The sequence below is a fragment of the Protopterus annectens genome, chromosome 4.part0 (assembly GCF_019279795.1).
Source record: "Protopterus annectens isolate FY-2018-M chromosome 4.part0, PAN1.0, whole genome shotgun sequence".
Taxonomy (NCBI): Eukaryota; Metazoa; Chordata; order Ceratodontiformes; family Protopteridae; genus Protopterus; species Protopterus annectens.
Window position 1 is genome coordinate 152207993 of NC_056733.1, and position 21892 is coordinate 152229884.

The following is a 21892-nucleotide window of genomic DNA, read 5'->3' on the forward strand; positions in this document are numbered from 1 at the left end:
TAATTTAGTAAGGACCAATGCATTGCCACACTAAAACCAGTCAACTGACAGGATATTCAGACCCTTCACTTGAAGAAGCTGCATCTCTGTTCAGCTCTATTTTCCTTAACATGCTAATGAACTAGTCCCAGTAAACTCCAAAAGAATTAAATCAGATCTAGCACCCTGGCTTTCAAAAAGTAGTAAACTGTTCATGAAAGAGAGGGACATAGCTTGGAAAAATGGAAGTAAGTTAAAACCATAGCTGTCCATCAATACTATGAACATCTCAGGAAGTCCACCAAAAATCAAAACTTATAAAAAGAATGCTATATTAATATTCAGCCAGCAAATTATAACAACCACAACGCTTTTAGGACTATGACAAACCAGCTGTTAAAACCCGGTGCACCATCACAAACTACACCTAGTTCATTTAACCATTCTGACAGCATAGCCAGCAAATTCAATATTCACTTCATCCAGGCAGTGACCTCTCATTACAAAACTCTTAACTCTCACCCTTGGGACAGGCAGCCACAGGTTGCTCTCTTCCATTGTTAATCTCCAAAGGCCTTGCACTCAAACTAGTCTCAATTTCTACAATCAAAAAAGTATTACTAGCCTTAAATCCTATCACCCCTGCCCCTGATAACATACAAATTGCTGCTGATGCTCTTGCTTTTCCTGTCTTTATCCTAATTAACTTCTTCATCACCAAAAGCCATGTCCCAGCCCTATGGAAAAGATGCTATATTCTGCCTCTCTGTAAAAATGGAAACTCTAATGAGCTCTCATACTTTAGGCCTATAGTCATACTGCCTCCACTCTCAAAGATTCTGGAGAAGTGTATCCAGTCTCAGCTCCTCAGCTCTCTGACTGATAGCTGCCTCTTTTCCCATATGCAGCATGGTTTCTGTCATTTTCACAGTACATGTACAATATCACCTGTTAACCAATTTCAAAAATTTGGAAACTTAGTCTCAGCATTTTTCCTAGATTTATCCAAAGCTTTTGACAAGGTATCCCACCAGAAACTGTTTTAAACACTAGCTTTCTTAGGAATACATGAAACTTCACTATCGTTAGTTTTCCAACTACCTTGCAAATGGTAAAGTAGTGAAATGACATCTCCTCATACCTTATCAGAGTAGGTGTCCCTCAAGGATTCACTTTATGTCTCATGTTGTTCAATATATTCATCAATGATTTCCATGCAGCCTCTAAACAAGAAACTAAGATACAGTATGCAGTCAATTCAACAATAATCTCTTCCACTAAAGGCATAGACAAATTAAATCAATGCACCCAAGAGTGTTTCTCCATGACAGAGGCCTGGCTGACTGATACGCAGCTACTCCTTAATCTTAAAAAACAAATTCAAAACTGACTCCATTTACTCCAAATCATTCAAATGACTACAAAAATAATTTCAAAATAACTTCTTCTAACAACGCTAACATAGATCAAGTAAGTCAAACTAAGCTTCTAGGAGTCACTATTGGCAAAACTTAAAATTTGATCATCTCATAAAACATGCAATAATAAACATCCACAAAAGCTAAGTACACTCTACAGAGTCGAACAATACCTCACTGATAATGCCAGAAAAAGTATTGCTTAATCCCTTCTCATTTCTGCACTACTTTATGCTGCTTTCATCTTGAGTAATCCAATCAACTCTCACTCTTGAAACAGTGCTAATTAAAGGTGGCAACATTTGTCACCAGTCATCATTACAGGACACATTACTGGCCTTGAAAAAACTTTAGTTGTTGGAGTTAAGCCATTACTTTATACTTTCTATACTATTCATTTCTCTTAAACTCCTCTATTATGCTGACAAATGCCATAGTTTGAAAAATGATTCTCCAACACTAGAACTAAAGTAGACAGCTGAGATCCACTGACAAATTTTTTTTTAACTGTTGCAAAGATTAACAACTCAGTTTGTGATGCTTTGTACTCCTCTTTTCTGGCCAAAATGTGGAACTCCCTTCCTCTCACTCTAAGAAACACAGGAACACCAACTTATTTAAAGCATGAACAAGAGAATACATAAAATATACTGGTCTCCGCACATTTACAACTCATTTACAACTCATGGACGATAAACGTCCTGCACCGTACGTTCTCCTATTCTTCCCAAGCACTACATCCTTAGTTATTGGTCGGAAATCTCGTTGTCCCCTGCCTCTTCCTCTTTTTCCTTCAACCTATTCTAAAACATTCTCTCTAACCGCTCAGTATTAGTCCTCCTTTTCTCTCCTTCTACCAAGTTCATTTCCAAACATGTTTCATAGATCTTTAGATGCTGTTACTATTAATTAATTATATTATGTTTAAATGTTGTATATTTGTTGATTATTTGTATGCATCTCTTTGCCATGTTCATTATGTAATTTATTTTTCCTGTGGCTTTTCTCCCCATAAAAAGCTTTATAGCCCATTACATGATGCTGCTATTAATTAAGGATACTCTGCTTTAATTTTGTATATTTGTTTATTATTTATATATCTCTGTTTGCTAGGTTCTTTATGCAATGTTGGAATTTTTCTGGAGCTTTTCTCCCTGGGCCTCCATTGAAAATAGGTATCCTTTTGCCCAGTTGGACTATCCAGGTAAACAAATACAATAAAGACATAAAGAAATAATAAATACTAGTCTCCTATTTTTATTAGAGGTTTTATAGCTACACAAAGTAAAAAAAAAATTCAGTTTACATGTCGACAGAATCTTCCACCTTTGGGCTATGAAAAAACATCAGGGATAAGAGAGAATGCATGTCAGCATGCCTGTTTATAAAAATATTCTATCATTTTCTGTGCATTTTAAAAAAGTCTTTCCTTTCTTCTTAGATAATTTTTTAAGAAAAATCTGGTCACATCCCTTGATTGCAGAAATACAGTGCACATAATGTGATTTAGCACTGAATACTAATCTTTCTTTTCATATAAGTATTTAAAAATAATTATGATTTCAGTTTTGCTGCTAACCATTTTAAATGTTACTCTCTCTACCTTTGTCTCATTTCTACTTCATTTTCCCCAGGAATTTATGAGCCTATCAAATTTCTATTGCAGAAATTTAATTTTTTCTACCCGTAACTTCTGTACCATCATGCCTCCTCATGCCAGACCTCTAACAAGCTATTAATTTCCCCACCAGGGCTAAATCCAGTCTATTATTACTCCAGCCAGGACTAAATCCTTGTTGCCCCTGTCTGCCTATTCATTATGCTTTTGAGGTCATAATCAGAAGCCATCAAGCTTCCCATGTATGTCTCTGCATGCCCAATGACTGCCATCTCTGGCTTGCATGCAGCACAAGCAACCCAACCCAGCAATTTTTCAGCTATCCTACTAGGTCAGTGATGTTGTGGGTCACATCATCTCCCTCCTCGTAGGATGGTTAAGATACTATTGGCTACTGACTCTCATCATCCCTCTCCTCAGACATTCAAATACCCTATAAGTGCTAGACAAAGTTGGGTCATCTGTCTCACAGCCAGGGTTTTGCTTTTGTATGCAGAAGACGGATGAAGCCTGTTCCAAAATTCTTACATCTCTTTGATTACTGTGTAACCCACTGGACATATGTAAACACACTTCTTAAATTATCGGCATTGAAACAGTCCAGGATATTTCAGTCTGCACACCTGGCATTAGTTGCATTATGACTGCAACTAATATAGTTTGCTGGATATGCTTTTCTACTTAGCCAACCACCTGTACATGCTAGGTAGCACTATTGTTGGTAATAACTGGACCAAATGTGTTACCTTCATATACAGGTATTCCCTCCTTTTGTTTTAGTTTCATTTAATGCAGTGATATGAAGGAGTGACACCTGGGTCATTAGTATGTAATTTCTCTGCTTTGCCAGTGGATGAAGCTAGTACTGGATTCAGTTCAAGCTCTGATGAAGACTGCATACTAAGAGTGAGGCTGTTGTACCTTGGACCCCTCCCTTATTTCAAGGTACAGAGATTATGCACAAGTAGCAGAGATGTGACAGGTACAGCCCCCCATGTTAAAGATGCAGATGAGTGACATCTCACTGCAAAAATGCTTTTGTGGCATTATGGTGAGTTTTCAGAGTCTTTGTATTTATTTGGTAATTGCACTTTTTACAGTTGTTGGATTAACACTTATAAGTCTCATATGGGAAACCTGATCTCTCATATGGTTATTTTGACTTGCAGAATTTCCTGCCCTTTACACCATATGCTCACCCTTTATTCCTGACCTCTTTGTACTGAAATGGAGTAGAATTTGATTTAGCAACAGACTTCATACAGATCAGAGACCACTTGTCTGGATGAACTGGATCAGAGAAAATATAATTTCTGTACATGAAATCTGTGGAAAGAGCATCAATCTAATTAAATGGGGATGGTAACCTACTAAGGTGGCAATATTTACAGCTCTTCTTTTTAGTGAGAAAAACTGCTAAGTGGCCGATATAAAAAAATATTGGATACATATAAATACAGAGATGTCACCAGTGCTTTTTTGCCAAGGATTGTAGACCTGTATAAAGGGCTTATTAATTCTTTGGGCAATTGTTCTGCATATCTTAGCAAAACCTGGTGGAAATGGATTCATGAGGAAAAGATGGACAAGGATTGGATGGAGATGTTTAGCGGGGTGTGATAATTCAAGATTGCACTACATCACCTCTTTCACTTCATACAAAATTATCAGCTCCTGGCAACATACCCCTAACAGATTATGGTAAAGAAACCAGTTATCATGTGCTGTATACTGAAGATGTAAAACTATGGCGGCTGACTATTTTTATTTGACCTGGACATGACCGGTCCTTGCTCCAGATTGGGCTGCATTGTATTATTTTGTTTGATGGGCATCACAGGTCAGTCTAACTGATTTAAAATATTGTATTTTTTGTGTCTTTGGAGTTTAGGGAGTAGTAGCTTGATTCCTGATAACTTATGAGTTGCTTTTAAATAGTTGTACATTTGGTCTTGCTGTTATTTTCAAGTATTGGAAAAATCAAGAAGTGGATTGGAGCAAGGAAATACTCTTTATCTACATAGATATTTAAGTTCAGTTATAAAGAATCTTCAGGGGGTGTACTCTTTTTGGACTACATTTTATTACTGGTGGACTTTTGAATTCAAAATAATTTTTTGGCTTCCTGTAGGTTCATAGGTTAGTACTAGGCTAACTGCCCTTGCGAGCCATTTTAAGCCTAGCCAGTTATCCCCTGTTAGATTCAAACCCTTAACCATTAGGCCACCCCTCCAACCCCTCTTTTATAGCTATGATACGTTTATGTTATCGTTTTTATTTTCTAAATATGAGTGGCTTCTTGTCTTGCCATTATATAGTACAATTTGTATTTTCATTCACTGGTATTTCCAATTACTATTTGTGGGTGCCATTAGAATGTACTGGTATAATGTTTGAATAAAGTTAGGTTATTCTGAAAAAAAAAAAGAACTTCTTGGTCTTCCACTGCACAAACTTCTATGGCAGTCTGATCATTTATATTGCTAGAAGAATCCTGTTAGTGGTTCAAACAGTGACATTCATTGCTCCTGCATATCCACTAAATTCGTGTCATTTTTATCCTGCCTCCCTGTTGCTCGGTGATGATCTTTTTCGTTTTCCTAGTCTATTTCAGAATTTTTTCAACAGACTGCAGGACATCGTAAGTGCTGGAAATTACTTTGCAACAGCATAGACAGCTACTTCTGTGTAGTGTAAGATTGTACCCATGACATTCTGTAGCTTTTCTTTACATACACAGACACACATACATATATTCTTGCACACATGCACCATCACTGAAAGACAGATATATACATTTATCTACCTACCTACCTATTTATTTATAGATAGACAGATAAATGCAAACTATGCCTATTGTGCTTGCTCATTTATTCTCAATGAGATCTAGAGCCTTATTAACCAGCCAGGGAATGTTAAAATATTACTTCACACCTGTATTCTGCAAAACGTTCTACTACTTTGCACATGTTCGCTTCATTAGCCTTCACTCTACCTGCATGTTTTGATCATGCTTAGCAGCTACTGCCTTTTCCAAACGACTCGTGTCTTATAATAATTTCTGTGGCTGAAATGGTTAAAAGACCAACAAAAAAAAAATCTACATAAACCATCCATCATACTTTTTTACATCACATTAGTGCCTTAAAAACTAGAAATGCAGGTTTTATCGAATACACTGATTTCCATTTCAAGAGGTAAATATAATGTGCTAATACTGCCAACCAAATGCACTTCTCTGACTCATTATAGCAATACAGTTTGGATTCTTTGATGTATAACTCCAGTTAGATTCATGAAAGGTCCATCACCTTTGTGTTCTGCCTTTACCTACGCCATTATATCATTAAATTCAATTACGTAACAATTAGGGTGAGAAGAAGAAGATACTTTACTAATAAGGAAGAGAACACAGAGGGGAATTTTTCAGTTCCCTGCAAAGAAAACCTTTTGATCAAACCTGTGAAGAACACTGCGCTGTTCTGCTTGTTTATATGTTTAAGGGCAATGCCATAATCTGGAAAATGAAATTATTTATTTGGTCTATATTCTTTATTGAAGTTTTGTTTTGTTTAAAATCTTTAGTTTTCACAAGAAAGCAACAGTTCTCCCACCAAAAGAATAGCTGTACTGTTGTTTTGACAGCAGAAAGGTCAATTTAGTTACGGTTTGTTGTAAATTATAACCAGAATAATATGCACAATCAGATGACATAGAAATCTTAGGATATGTTTTTCTGAGTTCTAATTGCTATTTTTATAATCATAAAAAATACATAATTCTATTTTGTAGATTACATTTTGGAGAGTATTATATAACCTGAATCCCAAACTGACAAAACGCACATCAAATATTCAAATCATAACTGGAATCCATCTCATGCAAATTATGTAAAATGAGGTTTGGGACAAACCAATTTGTCCAGGACCCTCTTTTGGGGACAAAAGGGTTGGGTGGGGGAGTGGGGTAGTATAGGTGGAATGGGGAAGGAGGGAGGGTGGGGGGGTTGGTGTGGCTTGGGCATTAAGGGGTTAAGTAGCTTGGGGAGTTAGAAAAAGTGATGTAGGCTTAGGGTGAGACTTTGCTTTTATAGTTTGGTAGCAGAGGAAGTGGGGTCACATTTTGGCGTGAGTTGTGAAAGCTAACCCATGTCCAGGATGACCTGTAGGTACTTCAGTGGAAGGTAGGCCTCAGAAGACTGAGGTGTTGGATGGTGTGCATCGGTAACAGGTGGCAAGGATGGTGGGGAGTGTAGTTACTGTGTTTTTTTTTTTTATCTGGAGGAGTAGAGCAGGGAGATGGGGCATGGGTGGAGGATAGGGTTAGAAAGATGAATGAATGGAGAGGACCCCGGTACTAGTCGCAGGTGCTGGCGGCAAGAAGTGGAGTAGGGAAGCATAGCTGGTATGTGTGGTGTGTGTTTCTATCTTGCTGGTGGTTTGAGGATGGGGAAGGTACCTCTTGAATAAGTGCTGCATTTTCCCCGGATTCCCTTTCTTACCTTAAAGTTTCTCCATGCTTCCTGTTCTGCTCCCGGTGACCTAGTGGCACTTAGATCCTGGAGGGATGGGGAGCAGGGCCTTCCAGGTGGTCCTTGGTATTTCCCATTGCTTCCCCACATTTAGGGTGGTTTGGGCTGATCGAGGGTGGGGGAGGCGAAGTTGACGAGCGGTAGTCCTTGCCTGGTGGTAGGCATTTGGGAGTAGACTTTGTTGGTGGTTTTCTTTCTTTTCAGCCATTTTCCCAGGTTGGAAAATGGTCTTCGAAGGTCCGAGGCTCCATGCATGCACAGTGAGATGCTGAGACGTTAGTCCACCTCAGCACAACGGAGTTTTTTTTAGGGGAAAAAAGGTAGATATAATGTGAGCGCAAGGGTATATTAAAAAAAAAAGCATGGTATAGATCAAACTGTTAGGCAAGTAGGCATGAAGAGTTGTAGTTCCCATAGTATGGTTTCTACTTCGAGCAGAGAGAGGTGTTTTGCCTCTAAATAGCTCAGTGGAATATCTCGGTTAACAAGTGTCAGTAAATAAATAAATACATGGTGTATATAAGACTGTTAGTACTATGCACAGTACCTGTAATGTTTAATATATCATCTGGCCCCCTTCTCCAACCCAATGTTTCTCCTGTAAGGTTTCCACGGCTGCGATTTGATGGTGAGCAAGTAGATAGTGTTTATATATAGCTACATATTCATTGGGAAGATGTGGTTATTTAAGCTGTGGATGAAAATGTCAAATTCCTGTGTGGCTCCGTGAAACTAATTCTGAAGCTAGTCTGACTGCATTTGAACTTCCATGCTGGTTCTGTTGTCAAGTGCATTTCATTGTTATCTTGAAGTTTTGGTCATTGGCTTGGAGAACTGTAATTACACAGGCAGTTTAATGGTGAGGGGGTGGATTGGACTAAGCACATGGCTGTAAACATTGGTTAATGTGTTTTTTTTCTCTCTCTGTCTACCTCACCAGATGGTGACTAACATGCAGAGACTTTGGAAGCATTGGGAGCCACTAGTGACACAGGCAGAAGAGCTTTTCCAAGGGGTGTCTGCTGCTGATGTGGAATCGACAGAACAGGTACAGTAATCTAGTCAGAAGAGGCAGCGATCCACTCCCTGTGGGACAGCTCATGGCAAGAGGTAGTGAGTATCAAAGGAGGTGGTTCCAGCTGGCACATCAGTTCCAGGAAGGACTCAAGATGGAAGATCAGGTAATGAATTCAGTTCAACTGTCTTGCTTGGTAAGGTAGGCAGTGAGAATGAGTGGGTAGCTGGGGAGGACAAGGAGTCTTGTGGGATGGTTTCTGGCAGCGAATGGAATACCACATGTGGGAGGTTGCCTTGGCTGCTGGGGTTTCTGGGTCCAGTGGTGGGGAAACAGGTAGGGGGGGGCAGCGCAGGGTCAGTGGGTAGCACAGGATGTGGCTCAAAACTAGGTTCTGATTTCAGCCTTTGCCTGGGTGACTGGTTAACCACACAGGCCTTAGGTCAGACAGCGAGTGCAGTCATTCTGACATTGCACATTCCTTCTACAGTCAAAGAAAAAATTTGAAAGGTTGAGTATGTGGACCTCATTGAGTTAACTGATGTGGAGGGGGTACAGCAGCTGGTCAAAGTGGAGTTGGCTAACATTAAGGATTTGCTGGCTGACTTAGCTGCATTGGGGAGGAAGAGGGTAGGTAGAATTTGCTTTAGGACATGGGATAACTGGATGGTAGGTTTTGTTTATTACACTGAGGTGCAGCTGGAAAAGGACGGGATGTTGGCTTTGCCACTTTTGGGTTATTTTTTCATGATTTAGGAGGCACAACATTTATGGTCAGGGAATGCTTGGTTATGGTATGATCAGAAGTTCCAGAAGAGAAAAGCAGTGGACCCTTCTCTTCATTGGGAGGTGTGGCATCCTGACATTTGATTGGCTACTATAATGAACAGTTATGGGAGGATTGGTAAAGGGGGAAAAGGGGGAGAAGGGGTTGGTGTGTGTTTGTACTTTAATGGTGGAAGTTGTGTGTGGATAGGGTGCATGTTCTTGCACATTTGTTCAAGGTGTGGGGGGAATCATCCAGCCGTTCATTGTGGGTGCCGTGAGATTAATTTGATGACTTCAAAATTTACATCTATGGAGGGTGGCTTTCCTCAAGTGCAAGGGTTTCAGACCCTTAGGGGTAAAGGTAATTTTCGTGGACTCCAGGGAGGAGGGCTTTTCAAGGGGAAGGGTCACCTTTTCCCATTAAGGTGGAGGTTTTAAGACGGATGCTTCAAGATTTTCCTGATCTTGTGCTTAAGGAGGAGATTTTTAGATGGGTTTTATCAGGGGTTCACTATTAAATCTGGGATAGTTGGAGATGCGGTGGTTTGCAAGAATCTGCGATCAGTGTGGGGCAAGGAAGACATCTTGTTGGGTTTGGTTGAGGACTGCCAGGTGGGTCGGTTACTGTTCCCTTTTGACAGTCTGCCATTTGTTGCCTTTAAGGTTTCTCCATTGGGTTTTTGTACCAAAGAAATGGGTGGGGGAGTTCAGGTTGATTCACCACTTGTCGTATCCTGAAGGGGGCTTGGTTAATGATTTCATTGCAGGTGAGGATGCCAGGGTTAGTTATGCATCCCTAGACAATGCTGTCAGTGTAATTATGGGTTTTAAGGAGCCGTGGTTAGTGAAGGTGGATATTGGGTTTGCCTTCCATTTGTTGCCAATCAGGCAGGAGTGCAGGCCCATACTGGGCATGGTAGTAGGTAAAAAATTTTATACAAGGCTATGCCAATTGGTTTTTCAGTCACATGTGCAACTTTTGAGAAATTCAGTACGGTACATCATTAGGTGTGGCAGCAGAGGGTTGGTACGCAGAAGGCGGTACATTACTTGGATGATTTTTTTGTTAGCTGGGGAGGGACGAGAAGGTGCGCATGAAGGGTTGCGAGAATTTTTGCATATATGTGAGGATTTAGGGTTTCCTTTGGCTCAGCATAATTTGGAAGGTCCAGCAAAGGCTTTGGAATTTTTGGGTTTATTGGTGGATGCAGAACGGAGATTGTTTTGTCTGCCTATGGATAAGACATACAGACTGAAATATGTTATAAGGTTACTTGTGGCTAAGGATAAGGTACAGATATGGACAGTTATGGAGCTTTTAGGGTTTTTGAATTTCACCTGTTGGGCTGTGCATCCAGGGTGTACTTTCTGTACATCAGTGGCCTTTTTGTTGAAAGAGGGTAAGAGTAAACACCATTGAACTAGGGTGAATAAGTTGGTTCAGGAGGATTTGTTGCTTTGGTTGTGTTTCCTTTTGGCAGGCAGATTGGGAGGGGCAAGAGGCACTTCAATTATTCAGGGATGCAGCAGGGGGATTTGGTATTGGGGCTTATTTTGGGGGTCAGTGGTTTGAAGCTAGATGGCCTCTGCATTGGAATGAAGAATGGAAAAGAGATGTTGCATTTTTAAAATTGATGCCAATTTGGGGATCTTCGGTAGTTTGGAAGGAGCATTTGCAGGGAAAGCAGGTAATTTTCCATTCGGATAACATGGCAATAGAAGCAGGTGTCACAGAAGAAGATGGCCAGGTCAGAATTACTGTTGTTAATTTTGCGTAAGTTGGGTTTACAGAGTTTGAGAATTAAGTTTTCATTTACAGGGTGCATGTGCCTGGGTTGAGTAACACCATTGCAGATAGCTTGTCACAATTTCAGTTTTCCAGGTTTCGACTGTTGGTGCCAGAGGTGGAGGAAGTGCCAGTAACATTACCAGAGGAGGTATGGAACACTGGGTCGAGGTAACCATGAGGTTGGTGTGTCAGTCATGGGGAGTATCCATGAGGAAGGCTTACAGTAGGGCTCTTTGTGAATTTGATCGGTTTATTTTGCAATTGCCAGAGAACAAAGGGGTTTGGTCTGAGGAGTTACTGCTGCATTATTTAGCTCGAGCCTGGGGTTTAGATAAAGCTTTACAAACAGGGTAGATTTAGCTGCAATTAGCATATTTGTGCAGGTATCTGGGTCACATGACTTTATGAAGTCTTGGGTGATAGGGAGTATGCTGAAGGGCTGGGGAAGACAGGTTGGGGAGCGCCGTGATATGTGGTGGCCATTGACAAGGGCATTGTTGAAGGTTTTGCTAAATGGTTTAGCTTTACTTGAAGGTAACGCCTCTGATTATATTATGTGGAGTACATTGAGTATATGGTTATATTTTGGGGTGTTTCACGTATCTGAGCTGTTAGGATCATTACTTTAGACGGATGTAATGATAGGCCCCGGCACAATTATTATTGGGTTGCAGAAGACTAAGACAGATCAGGTGGGGAAAGGTGCATCGATAGTGCTCGAAGAAGATAGGAATGTTAGGCTTTGCCCAGTAAGGTGGGCCAAAGAATCAAGGCGGACTCAGGTGGGAAGCCTGTATGACTTGATTTTTCAGTTGGTGGCTGGCAGGAGGGTGACAAGTGGTCGGCTAGTACATGTCATCAGCAGAGTTTTTGGTTGTATGGGTTTTCCAGTGGAGAGGTTTACATCTCATTCCTTTCGCATTGATAGGGCTTCAGACTTGGCTAGGGATGGCAGTTCCATTCAGGTTATTAAAAGAGTGGGGAGGTGGTATTCTAATGCATTTTTATCATACATTAGATAAGGTTTGCACTGTATGTTATTAATTTTCTTTTCTTTTAGGGAAGGAGATTGTTATCCTGGGTCATTCTTCCATCTACTGGGCAGAGAAATGGGCAGCGGTAAGGGTAGATGGACAGAATTTGGGTTTGTCTCAGCTAGGTTGGACAGTTACTTGGCAAGGGGTTAGAGGGCTAAGATAGGAGCAACTGATGCACAAGTTTGAAGTGGTCAGGTTGAGGGTAGAGTAGGCACAAATACTAGTGGTCCATTTGGGGGGTAATGATCTGGGAATCTTGGCAAAGAAGCAGTTGGTGGATATTATAGCAGAGGATTTGTTTAAGCTGCAGAATTTGTGCCCTGATATGTATGTAGCATGGTCTGAGATTGTTCCATGTTTGACGTGGAGGAATGCCATCAGTTATCGGGTTAGTCAGTGTGTTCGGAGGTTTGTTAATCAGAGGTTATCCAAGCAATTGGGAGATTTAAGCATGTATACTATAGAACATAGGGATTTCAAAGATAGTGATATTGTTTGGTTTTGATCGGATGGGGTGCATTTGAGGGATGTGGACTTAGATTTGTTTAATGTTCACTTGAAATTGTTTCTTGAGGGTATTTTTGAAGGTTATGGGATAAGAGGGGGAACATCCTACGAGCAGGCTTGTGAGTGGAGAAGAGGGATAGGATTGTCTTCTTCTGTTCCTCCTCTAGGTGAGGGTGTTGATGGCATGGAATTTGGGGATCAAGTGAGTTACTGGACACTGCTTGATAGTAAGTGAGCTTATTTGGATGCTGCTTAATTTGAAAGGGGTGAGCATGTACGCTGGCTGTTTAAGGTTTGGTCAGATTGAGTAGGTATGCTGCCCTGATGGATGATTGAACAGGGTGACTGGGTATGTGGCACTGAGGAATGACTTGGCCAGGGTGAGTGGATACGCTGCCCTGAGTTTGTTTGAAAGAATGTGAAGTTTCCAGTTATTTGTTGTTTTATGTAATAAAGTTATTAATTGGTTGTATTAATAAAGGTCATCAACTGTCTTTTGGCCCGGATAAAAAAATAAGTTTTAAGTGTATTAAAAACGCAAACCATATAGCAATGTATGCAAGGCTCTTTGGAGTTTCCACTCCAGAAAATGGAACCAATGCATCCATTCTAAGTTAACAACTCTATGGTTAAAGCACATATGGGAATGTTGAATTTAATGTGGTGTTCAAAGAAATATGACAGGAATTTTTAATTCTACTGGTATCATTGATTGTAACAACACATTTTAAATTTTTAATTCTCTGGCATGAAAAGCTTTCAGAAAATCCGGATGTTTATCATCTCATTCAATAAGTTAACACTCATATAACTTTATCTCAGAACAATAATTAATAAAAGTCAAACAAAATTTCTGCTGTTTTTGTAGTGGCATGATAATGAGAATTGTCCACTTAAACTTAAACCAACATTATCCTTTTCTGTTTCAAAATCATATTGTACAACCTAAAAAATATACACACACCCGCATGCATCTAGACTTCTATCTGTTAATTTTCTGTGTTTAGAGAAAGATGCATTTCAAAGGTTACAGCATATTTTAAAGAAAAGAAATCTTTAGATATGCAATGTATACCTATATCTATCTATACATACACTATATATATATATATATATATATATATATATAAATATAGATATACAGATAGATATATAAATGCATATACATACAACACACAAACACACACACACAGTTTTTATGCAGGTCTGTTTATTTTATCAATTATAGCATATGTGTTGAGAAAGCTATATTTTACACTTAAACTACCACATGATAAATAAACAATGGCTATGTCTGGCATTTTTTGATTCAGAATAATTTACCAAGATGGAAATTCCTACAGTGCTGAAACTGAATAAAAATAAAGCTTTTTTGCTCATCCTGCAGTAAAAAATGAAGAAATCAAAGCAGCACTGTAAATATAAGTCATTTAGTTTTAAGAGTCCTGCAAGCTAATAAAAGCTGTACTTCAGACTTGAGACTTATTGTTCATAAATACTGACATGTCATAACATGTCTCGTTCTGCCTATAGGGAATTGAAGAAATAGGGGTGCCTTTAGCCTTGCAGCTGTCAATATTAGGGCATGAATCCAAGGTCAGAAAGATTTACACTTGAAATGAACTCAGCTCAGCAGTACAACTTATTTTTTCTCTGTTTTTGTTGCGCATTTCCAGTATAATCTCATGATGGACTGCAGACTTACCTGAAGAATCACCCAATGTCCATCAGAAGCAGCCAGATCAAGCGCTTGCTCTGCTACAACCTCTTGACCTTGTCCCAGGGAGACGTTGTGGAAATTGTTGTTGTCAAATGTATAACCTAGTTTCTTTCCTGCATGAAACATAGAACAACATAAAAGTGAAGACTTAATCAGGTAATGAAGAATTCAACAAATGATGCATGAACACAAATCGTAACACTAAAACCTTATTTTATCGCCTACAGTAAAGAACAGAGGACATCTAGAATGCTGCAGAGTATGTGTTTTAGGTTTGCATTTTATTCCATAAAAGGACTGCCTTATCAGCCAGTATTTTGCAGATGAATTAAACATTTTCAAAGTGCAAAGCTTCAATATATAAATGTAAAACAGTGATTCAATTGTTTTTAGCCAAAAAGAACTGGTAGAAGATGAAAGACGTGTTAGTGATTTATCATATATATGTCGGTATTCTGCTTCTGTGTGTGATAGCTGACAGACAGGACTGGTATTTTCAGACTGGTTTGAACAACTCTTGCATCTCTAATATGAGTGAGATATGTGCAAGCAGCTCACCTTTCTAGAATTTCTGGAAATGTATGAACCATTGGCTTTGAACTGAAGATGGTCACTGCCACTGAAGAGGCATACATGTGAAATGTATCATATGAAATCAATGGGACTTTTAGCCAATACATCTTACAGGGCAAACCCATTGTGACTTTAGGTGTATCGTACCTTCTCCACTAAACTAAATGCTATAATGTGTCATTTATCCAATGTTACTGTTTTTGCCATGTGGCATTTCCTATTCTCACTGACACTGCTTACATAATGTCCTTTTTTCCTTAAATTTCTTACTGCATATAAAAGGACTTGGGGACATTTCCTTTTTTTTTTCTTAAATTCTACTTACTTTACTCTGGCATGTGCTGCACTGCTGTGATTAATATCTAACAATGTATCTCACTTGCCTCTGCATGTGCGTTACTTGCCAAACACATTTCATTCCTGTCTTGCACTGAACTTCCTGCCTTTATTCCACTGGTCATACTTTATGTTGGTATTAAAAGAAGCTCCCACCTGGAAGCCTGACTTATACTACATGAATTAAGTTTTCTCCAGATGCATTTGTTTTTGCAGATCTCTACGCATGTCCATGGGAGCTGATAATATCCCTGGCTGCATCCTACATGAGCTACAAAATGAAATTGCATCACATCTGTGTGCCCTGTTCAATCACAGCCTTACCTCAGGCTATGTCCCTATTGAGTGGCACACTGCTACAGTCATCCCGTTCCATAAAGGGGGAGCAACTACAGACCCTGGGAACTTTCGTCCCATTAGCCTGACAAGTCTGGTATGCAAAGCTATGGAGCGCATGATCATGGACCTGCCTAACAAATATATAGGTAATCTTCAAACTCTTGACCCAACACAGTTTGGCTTTGTCAAGAGGAAATCTTGCCTGCTGAACTTGGTTGACTTCTTTGAGGCAGTCACCAAGGCTATGGATGAGGGTAGCAATGCATATAGCCTACCTTGACCTGGCGAAGGCCATTGATACCATTCCCCACACTCCGGTATCATTGATAAACTTACCAAACTAAGCATCAATCCTTACATCACTAGGTGGGTTGCCAATTGGCTCACAGACAGGACCCACCGAGTGAAAGTTGCCAATTCCAAGTCAGACTGCTGACCAGTCAAGAGTGGAGTCCCACGTGGCTCTGTCCTAGGCCTCTCCTGTTTGGCATCTACTTCTCAGAAGTCCAGGCCAACACAGAAGGATTCTGGCTCACCAAGTTTGCTGATAACTGCAAGCTAGGACTCATTGTCAACTCCCCGAGTGATGCAGACATCCTACAAATGGGCCTCTCAGAGACCAATGACTGGTGTCGAAACCAAGGCCTGAAGCTTAATGTCAAAAAATACATTGTCATCCCCTTTGGAAAAAACTAATTTCTCACAAATTACCACATTTATGGGACCCCACTGAACACTGAAGGGGCCATATGAGATCTGGGCACCCATTTTGACAGCCACCTCACCTTCGACCACCACATTGCCACTGTGGTCAGAAAGTCCTTCTATGTGGCACATCTTATAACCAAAGGATTTGCATCCAGGAAGAAATAGGTCATCATCCCTTTCTACTCATCCCTCATTAGACCAATCATCAAATATAATGCCCTGTTTGGCATGTACCTGACAAGACACCTACAACAGTTGGAGAGGCCACAAAAGTAGCTCACAAAAAGGATCCTAGGCCTTAAACACATGCCCTACATGGAAATACTCAAGAAACATCAGCTGTTCTCATTCTCTTATCATCTACTTAGAGGTGATATCTCCTTGACTTATAAACCCATGTCTGACCCAGCCCTACTTGAAAGGCTACACTGAAGGAAATCCCAATTCAGCCATCCCACATGCTCCAGAGATCACAAACTCATTATCACAATCAACAGAACATGCTGGAGGGACAGGTTCATCTCCCAAAGACTGCCCATACTCTGGAATAAGCTTCCTATTCATGTCAAGCAGAGCACCTCACTGGCCCTCTTCAAGAGAAATCTTGATGAGTGGATAGGTAAAATAAAGTTCACCCCAGGGATCACTCCAGTTGCCCTACTGGATAGAGGCACTGTGAACTAACATTGGGTGTCACGGTGCCTGGGCAGTTTTTCTGGGCAAGGCTTGTAAAGGCTCCAGGGCCATTAGCCTAGTACACACCTGTGTGTGTGTGTGTGTGTGTGTGTGTGTGTGTGTGTGTGTGTGTGTGTGTCTACACACATGGCTGTGTCTATGTACTTTGAAGGGCAGATTCTACTTCCTTTATTATAGTTGTAGTGGGCCACTGAAAGGTGTTATGTCACTTATGTGTGTAGAAATTCTATAAACTCTAATACACCAAGAAAGTCCAAGGTGAATATAATGAGAGTCTCTGACACAGTGGGCAACATTCTGACACCATCTTGTTACATGCTACATATATCTGACAGTTAGGCAAACACCGCAACAGTGCTTACAAAGAAACTGTAATGGCAACTGAACTAGGAAGCTGCATATTCATAATCTCATCTCTGCACTGGAAAAGTTATGAAGGGTACATCTACATGAACATCAGTATAATTTAAAAATGATTAACATGGCTTAGTGTAAAAAACTCTTGTCTGATCATCTAATTTCCTATAACTGATAGTACAATCTAGTTAATCAGGGGAGATGGGATATGGATAACAACTGAGCTTGATAAAAAACATGGAATGTTTGTTGACTATGGAAATGTATCGGAGATGGGTTCTTGGGATGTACACAAACTGTATTAAGGCTTTTTGCACTATTTATAGATGGCTAAGAACTAAACTAATAAGCATATGAACTAAATGGGTAACACAGCAACAAACTAGGTCAGTAACTGACTACTATACTGGGTTTAGAAGTCAGTAGTCAAAGTTTGGTAGTGTCACACGACATGTTAATGAAGATGTGGTAGGTGGCTTCTGTAGTAATATGGAAGGGGTCTTGAATGGGTAAAGTGCTTTTCTGTGAAATGCTTCTTATATACTTAAAACTGGATACATTTCTCTGCAGCAAATATCGATGGGAGTCAAGGATACCAGCAGCGAATGAAGTGTTGACACCATTTTCAGAAGACAGAAGCGATGGCATGATCTGAACTTAATTAGTTGCAGGAGAAATATCAGTGCCAGATGAAAACAGGCATGCAATGAGTGTAGTTTGCTGACACTCCAACATACATTACAGTAAGATCAGTTACAGTCACCATTTCCAGTATGAGGATAAACCATTTTGGGCTTTGCCTTTCCACAACAATCTATAACAGAGATGCCACCTTCAAATCTCTGTCACTCAAGATAACTTTAAGATCACTACCTATGAACCTATAAGCATGCCCCACATGCACTGTAACATAGGCTACCAAAACACACAGGCACACATTTCCACATATAAGTGTCCCCAAACTGGAGTAAATCATTTCCACAATCATCTGATCCCTACCTCAGCCAACCCCAGCTCAGGAAATGTGACAAAGGAGTTTTTAGGGTTATCACCTTTTCCAGTGCCAAAAATGGGACACTTTTTGTGGAAATGTGAGATTTTGTAGAACAAACTCTACCCATAGCCATTGAAAAGGACTGAACATCACTTTTATGCCAAAATAAAAAATTAATTATTGTAGAAAATTTGAATTGCTTAAGCTGTTCTAAGTATATTTAGGTGTTTCAGATACAAAATAATTATTTTATGCAACTATTAAATACAATTTATAAAATATTTTCTCATAAAATCTCAGGGCATTTGCCATGTTTCATTTTCTAAATGTACTGATCACTCCTAGGGCTGACATCTATCTGTATTAGGAAAGGAAGTGAAACACTCATGTTTCCATGCTACAATGGCTCTCTTAAAATACATCTTTGTAACTGTCAAACTTTAATACTTTCTTGAGCTGAGAAAGAAATTAGCCATTTGTTCCATGGTTAAAACATTTAGATAGATAGATAGATAGATAGATAGATAGATAGATAGATAGATAGATAGATAGATAGATAGATAGATAGATGGATGCAAACAGGAGCAGGAAGACTAATGTTTATTTATGCCACCGTCTCAGCAGGAAAATGCCATTAAGCCTATTGTAACTTATAACAAGTATGCAAATTAAACAAAAATTTTCTTAGCAATCACTCATCTTAAGCTGCATGCTTTTCAGATTTCCAAGAAAATGTGAGTACCCAAAAAATCACACAATGATATAAGGAGAAAATGCAAATGCTTCTCTATGAATGCCTGATGCTTATCAAGAAATGATTAGCCATACAACCTATGCACAAAGAATAAATGAGTGTTTTTGCAGAAAATGTACCCCCATGTGAGGGGGTGGGGTGACGTCTCACATACATTTCAAGGAAATCTACTGATATACTGTTTGTAAACTCCTCAAATCCAACAATTATCCAAACAATATTTGACTCTCAGTGTTGTTTTGCCATTTTCTCTGAGGCTATGCAACCTGGGATATGGTCAGGTAAGTTATGTGTGAGTGAGTGTATGTGGGGGGAGCCACCAGTATGCTCAAGCTAACTACATACATACTTCTTAAGAAAAAAAAATATTTGTTTATAATTGTAAGGTGCAACAACTTCACACTTGACAATTATCTAGGAAGCCACATCCCAAACTTAAATATACTAGTCCCTGATCATGCAACAGTGGGGAAAGGAGAACCCCCCCAGCAAAGTAGTGCATAGCACTCTCATACAAACAGAAAGTGTACTATGCATGGAAGAATGTGACACAGGGCAATATTCATAGTCCTGGGTTATGCATTTTTACAGCAATGATCCAGGAAGAGTGGTGCTACATGATTATGCAAATCCTGGACTGTCAGGATGGCTATGGAAATGCAGAGACTTTTTATGAACATGTCCACCTATCACAAAAGCATAACATGCGTAATACATAAGCAATATAAGGACAGCTACTACACTGTTTAGGGGCTTTACACGTATGCGTAAGAGTTTGATTCATAGACATGAAGCTATAATGAGCTCATGTGTACACAAAGTGTGTAAATAGCCCTGAACATATGCCAATCAGGGACAATATGGAGATGTGAGAGGAGATTAGATGGCGCATACCTGGACATTTTTACTAAAGGGGTTGCTTGGGAAAATTTTTCATTTTGGTGCTTGTACATGCTAGGCATGTCACTGAAGGGGTTGCTTCGGTGAATGTTTCATTTTACTGCTAGTGAATACCTGGATATTGTACTGAAGTGGTTGCTTGTGGAAATGTTTCATTTTGGTGTATTCTAGGAAATGTTACTGAAGGGGTCACTTGGGGAAATAATTAATTTGTGCGTCAGGAAAATGTTTTTGGATGCATGTTCAGACCACTGAGGTGATTGCTGAGCAACATAATTTATTGTGTCATTTTAGTGCTTGTGCATACTTAAAATACAAAATAATGAAGGGTTGCTGGGGCAAGTAATTTATTTTTGTATCAGAAAAGTGCTTGTGCATACCTGGACAAATTACTGAACGGATGGCTGGAGGCAAGTTCGCAGAGTGCATCTTCAGTACCAAAGGTGAAGCAGTGTATTTATCAATAGATGTGCATACCACGCAGATGTCTAACTATGAATAGCAAAACAGCCTCACTAGCATACTAAGCTTTAGAGCATTTCTCATTTACATCTCATTATTTTTAGAGCCTTTCACATTAGCATAAGTGGTTCCTATGAATCTCACCATTGCTACACTTACTCATAATGTATTTATTTATTTATTTATGTTATTTTTTATTTTACAGTTGTTAACCGGGGGTGTCTGACTGAGCCGAAAAGGCCCTTTTTCAGCAGAGGCCTGGGGAGAAAAGCTCCACAAAGAAAAATTACAGGCACATTTAGTTATTTAGACATGATCAGTATACACACAAATTACAGGAGACATGTTTTTACAGTGGTATGCGGCACATAAACAGTTACAGTGGAGAGAACAAACAAAAAAATATTAATTTTAAAAATAAAGGTAATTAATAGATTTGTGGTGTACAGCTGAAATTTGGAACATAGGTAGTACACAGGTACAGTACATACATTGTAGATTAGCCAAGTGTTTGTGAGTAAGATTGAAAACTATTATCAAGTGCTGTAGATTTACTATATATATGTTATCCGCTTTCACTAGCCTGGGGAGCATATGCGATAAGCATCAAGAATATCCCTATCACAATTGCACTACTGACTATGAATATTGGACATAGTCTGTAGACCTGACTTGTTGTGAGTGGGTAATGGGAACCTGGTTAAATGGTCACAAAACAGCTGCAGTTTAAGCCACAAAAACTCTACCTAAAACACAAAAAACAAACACCAGACCCTGGGACTGACAGGAAGCAGCATTCACCAAGCCTTGCTTTGTAAATTAGAAATAAGTTACAATAAAACTGCAAAACCTGTTAAAACCTATATGATGGTGCATAGCACTGCCGAACAATGTAGAGTAAATATAATGGCTGGACCTCCACTGCTCTTTACATTATGCTCAGCTCAACTCTGTACATAATATACTACTCAAATCTAATAAATGTCCAGCCATTAAAAAAATCTTAATAAAACATATTAATAGAAGAGAACTCACACTTCAGCATCTAAATCAGATGGTAAAAATTTATTTTAATAATCTATATGCTGACTCCATACATGCAGTCAGTGTAGCTAAGCTCTAGAACTTGGAACAGTACTCAACTCAGAACTCTGCCAAAACAATTTAAAAATTACCTAACCACTACAGGGTCCTGCCTCTATAACAGATAATGACCTACCACTACAGGGTCCTGCCTCTTTAATAGATAATGACCTAACCACTACAAGGTCCTGCCTCTATAATAGACAACGACCTAAACACTACAGGGCCCTGCCTCTATAATAGATAATGACCTAACCACTACAGGGTCCTGCCTCTATAACAGATAATGACCTAACCACTACAGGGTC

The 21892-nt window shown here is 39.5% G+C and overlaps 1 protein-coding gene across 1 annotated transcript in view; it reads right to left on the reverse strand.

Moving 5' to 3' along the window:
• DNAH9 (dynein axonemal heavy chain 9) overlaps positions 1 to 21892 on the reverse strand; it is a 3419770-nt gene that overhangs the window by 110213 nt on the left and 3287665 nt on the right. Inside the window, exon 62 of the mRNA XM_044069722.1 lies at positions 14368 to 14495. Coding sequence (XP_043925657.1) covers positions 14368 to 14495 — 128 coding nt within the window. The remainder of the gene's footprint in view (positions 1 to 14367; positions 14496 to 21892) is intronic.